The 4,221-nt window shown below is 42.9% G+C and overlaps 1 protein-coding gene across 1 annotated transcript; it reads left to right on the plus strand.

The window, feature by feature from the left end:
* The first annotated feature begins 842 nt into the window (after positions 1–842).
* On the plus strand, positions 843–2,583 carry LOC147611426 (zinc ion binding protein). The gene is made up of 3 exons (XM_086784959.1): positions 843–1,085; positions 1,175–2,137; positions 2,321–2,583. The coding sequence occupies exons 1-3, from the start codon at positions 952–954 to the stop codon at positions 2,421–2,423; spliced, it is 1,200 nt and encodes a 399-aa protein (XP_086641085.1). The 5' UTR covers positions 843–951; the 3' UTR covers positions 2,424–2,583.
* Positions 2,584–4,221: the final 1,638 nt, after the last annotated feature.

Consider the following 4,221-nt stretch of genomic DNA (forward strand, 5'->3'; position numbering starts at 1 on the left):
GAGTTTAGCTTGAGGGGGGATATTGAGAAATCGAGCTTAAGTAGTGCGGAATGCGAGGATGACAACTCCGTACTTACGTCACTAGCATGGTTGGTGAGATTATGGTTGATATGTCGTGAGTGGTTTACAGACTGTATGTTAGCCACATTGGTTTACTAGAATTATGTCATAATTATAATGTTAGCTCATATAGTTGGGTTCACACTATGGACCTTGTATGTTTGAGTAGTAGAGTACTTTCCCTTATTGTATGTAGTCTTATCTTTATGTTATGGTTAGAGAAGTGAAGAAGAAAGAAGAAAATTCAGCCATCCATCTTTCTCTTGTGTGCTTGTCTACTCTTGTGTGTGTGTGTGTGTGTGTGTGTGTGTGTGTGAAGAAGTTTGCTTGCAAGGAACTCAAGTTTCAGTGTACCTTACAATAGCACATGAACAACCACTATGGTGTCGTACGACGGAGCGAGAAAAAGAGAAAGAGAACGAGCAATGGATTATACATGTCTAAGTTTGCTTGTCCAAGCTCTCCAACGAATTTGCAATAGAGAGTAAGAGAAATACAACACCATAAGAAGCCTCTAAACGGCTCATGAATTTACATAACTTTGAAATTATGAAAGAAAAGAAAAAAAAATCATTGATAAGTGGATGAATGACCACCATCAAAATAGATGCTTATCCACTCTTTATTAAACACAACTTACTCGGTCTCCACATGGGCAAACGAGACCGATAAGAGGGGTAGGATTTTAGGATTTTTGAAATTTGCAATGAAGGAATGATTTAAAAATAATTTATGTTGTATAACCAGTAAGTGTTTAATAAATAAATGAGGTCCACTCTGAGAGTTGGGAAAAACAAACGTTTTCCCGCCAGAACTACGCGCGCAAAAGAAAACACTGAGGGCATGCCCTTCCTCTGCTGAAAAATTAGGGTTAGGGTTTTCAGAGTCTCCATGGCCAGCGAGTCCATTCTGGACATGGCCGTGGGCTCATCGGTGGAGATTCGTTACGAAGAAGGTTTCGGATCAGAGGATGTGAAGCTGCTGGAAGTCGATGAAAGCATTCTGCAGGAGGTTTTCGATCACGGGTAAGATCTCCATCCCCTCTGTGGTTTCTTTACCCTCTGCTCTTATTTTTTGCTAGCTCAATCCCCACAAAACACCACTTTCTCTGCAGTGTAGCCATCCGAGGAGGCTTGAATGATGAAGCTGTCCTTTGCACCTCCACCCACACATATGCTATTAAGTTTGTTATGACCTCAAACACTGTTCTGGTCATGCCTACCCCCATGCATCATGGTGCCTGTAACCCTGAACGGTCTGCAGAGAGCTTTTTGGATGAGAATCATCCAGATAGTATCAGGAGGGCAACAGCTATGGCAGCAGTTTCTGGACATCTCGAGTTAGTGGAAGTTGTCCCTAACCTTGAGCAGCTCAAAGGCCTCCTTTCTCAGCGGCCGTACAGAGAGGATGTTGATGGCATGGACTCAGACGAGAGTACGAATGGCTTGTATACATGGGATGACCTGCTTGAGCATATTCAAATCAGTGAGAAAGAGTTGCGTGAAGGTTTGGAAACCCTAGCAGCTGTGCAGATCGGAAACTTCTGGCGAATAGTTGATGAGAAGTTTATGCAGTGTTTGTTTGAGCTCATCCTTCTAACTGCTATACAGCATGACTGGTCTCTACAGGCATTGAAAGAAGTTGAGGTCCTGACTATGCTGAACAAAGATGGCTACTCTTCTCAGATTGTCAGGCATTGTCTAGCTACCTTTGGGCGATTGGTATCTATGACATCTGAATCTGTCATGATCAGGGATGAGGCTTGTGGTGTGGATGTGAATGTATGGGAGCTAGATGAACGACATGTCTGTCTGCACTACGCTACAAAGCTCCTCTCTGCCGCCTCCAAGTGGAAGCTAGATGATTTTCTAGATGCATGGCAACAAAATCTGCCCTCAGGAATGCAGGGTAACCTGGATATGCTTAAGGGAGAGGCTCTCATTGAGAAGCTAGGGTCAGAATCCTGGCTGCGTCCTCTCTGTGTGTCGTCCCTACCATCAAATCCAGCTGAAAGATTTGCAGCACTTTTCAGAGAAAGGCCTAAGTGGGAGTGGCAAGACTTGGAGCCTTATGTCAGGTCAGTGGTGTTTATTATATGCTGTATGGGATGTCTGTGGACATAGAAGCATCTCTTTCGTGTAAACTGAAGGTTGCTGGTTTGTAGTGGTCAGAGATAGTTTTGAGATGGTATATGTGTGTGTGTGTTGTGTCTTTTCATATGAAACAGATCTAGGCTAATTTGCTAAATATGCTTGTGCAGTGATTTGAGAGCACCTGGGAAATCAGTGGAGGCCCTCCTCTTGAAGTACACTAGGAAGACCCAGCCAACTGCAGATGCTGCCCCTATTTTCACGGCTCGATAGACGCATCATCATTGAATCTAATCTAAGGGAAACAGAGAGCAGTCTGATACCTCTTGTACTCTGGAATCTCAACCTATGGATGCAGCCTACCTTGTCCAGTACCTCACAAAAGGGTTCTGAGTTTTTAACACCCAACTCTAATGGCAGTAAATAGGAGACAGTTGCAGGTTTGATTATTATCATTTTGCTTGTCTTGATGTAAGCCATGGAGATGGGTCCTAATCTGTTTAATTCTTCTGGTCAACGTGTCTGGTCTCTCAATTTAGCCCTCAATATTCCTTAAATATTTTTTTCTTTTCCTGGCAAGAAACTCTCCAAAATCTGTGAAGCTTTGACAAATGCTTACACGTGTGGCAGCACCCTCCATCTCCTTCCCTTTCGAGTCCTCACCACCTCTTTCTCCACAGAGGCGACCACAGTCTCTCTCGCTCTCTCTCGCGAGGCGCGGGCTGCCTGCAAGGGATGCTGTGGCTCTCTCTCTCTCTCTTTCTCTCAGGCGGATGCCTGTAGAGGGACATGCTCTATCTCCTTGCTCTGTGATGCCAATCCGTGTTGCCTTCCCTCTATCTCGTTGCTCTCCCTCCACGCTCTCTATGCACAGAGTTGATGCCGAGTCTTCTCTCTTCGTTTTGGGTCACTGTAATGCTCCTCTCTCTGTCTCATAGAGTTGAGGCTCTCTCTTTCTCTGATATTGCATGCTAGCGATGCTGCTTGACGGAGGAAGGAGGTTGGCTGCTCTCTTTGGAGATGGACGGATGGAGGAGGTTTGGGGGGTTTCTCTTAACGCAGGGAAGAATTGGGAAGAGGACTCAGAGGTTTAATTAATAATGCATGTCAGTCTCTTAAGAGTGCTTATGGGTATAGGCCTTGTTTTGCACAGTTTATGCTTAGCAGGTTGTTAAAAAAAAAACATTAATGCTAGAAATAATGGCCTTGGAATCAGAAACATTAAGCGCTAAAAATCAAGTGGATGTGGAGCTAAAAGAAGGGATGCCACGTGGATGATTGTGCCTTCGGCATTGGAAAAATATGCCATTTTTCAAATAAAATTGGTTGAAACAAAAAAAAAGGATGATGATTGCTTGGTGAATTTAAGTAAGTGTGATGTGGAGCTCCTTTTTTATAATCTTTCACACTATGCGGTACCAACCCTTGTGTTTGCTACATTATTGGGAGAGCACAAGCTGGAGAACTCCCATGACTACCGCATCTTTCCTATGCACCCTTTGATACTACTTGGTCAAGGATTACTATAATGTTTGAACTCTTTGGGAATGAAGAACCAACCATTGACTTGGTAGCTCCAAGAGAGTTGTTTGCTTTCAACAAGAATTCACATTGGGTACATGATAGTATATGGAGGTTGGATAGATTTGGAGGAGCGGAAGTAAAAAGTTTAAACTTGCAGTGGTAGTTTCCATTCTTTGGGCATAGTTCGACTTTATTCTCAGGTTCTAAAGTACTTGAAAATAAAAAACATTGACACTTGGAGTAAGGTCTATGTAGATTTAGTTAACTATTTTGTAGTGGAAGATGTGCCAAATTCAAGAACTTTAAAGGAATCTCATTTAGAGTAGCTCACAAGGGAATATAGAGGGTGAAGAACTTAGGAGAGAAGCATGTCAATTTATCCACGTTAAGATAAACACCAAGTTGTCAACCATGAGATGCAAGGAATAGATGATTATTTACATATGCCAAAAAAAGGTTGTGTAGTCAGACTATGACTTTTGTGAACTAGAGTCATTGACACTCAAACATAAGCAAGTCTAGTAGAACTATCTCTACAACATCACAT

The sequence above is a fragment of the Cibotium barometz genome, chromosome 47 (genome assembly GCF_041138505.1).
Source record: "Cibotium barometz isolate CiBa-2024 chromosome 47, ASM4113850v1, whole genome shotgun sequence".
Lineage (NCBI taxonomy): Eukaryota > Viridiplantae > Streptophyta > Polypodiopsida > Cyatheales > Cibotiaceae > Cibotium > Cibotium barometz.

What these genes read in the sequence shown, in the direction of transcription:
- LOC147611426 (XM_086784959.1), top strand. Translation starts at nt 952, where the DNA reads ATGGCCAGCGAGTCCATTCTGGACATGGCCGTGGGCTCATCGGTGGAG. An exon ending in CAGGAGGTTTTCGATCACGG is followed by an intron (nt 1,086 to 1,174) that starts GTAAGATCTCCA and finishes CTTTCTCTGCAG; the next exon opens with TGTAGCCATCCGAGGAGGCT. An exon ending in GACTTGGAGCCTTATGTCAG is followed by an intron (nt 2,138 to 2,320) that starts GTCAGTGGTGTT and finishes ATGCTTGTGCAG; the next exon opens with TGATTTGAGAGCACCTGGGA.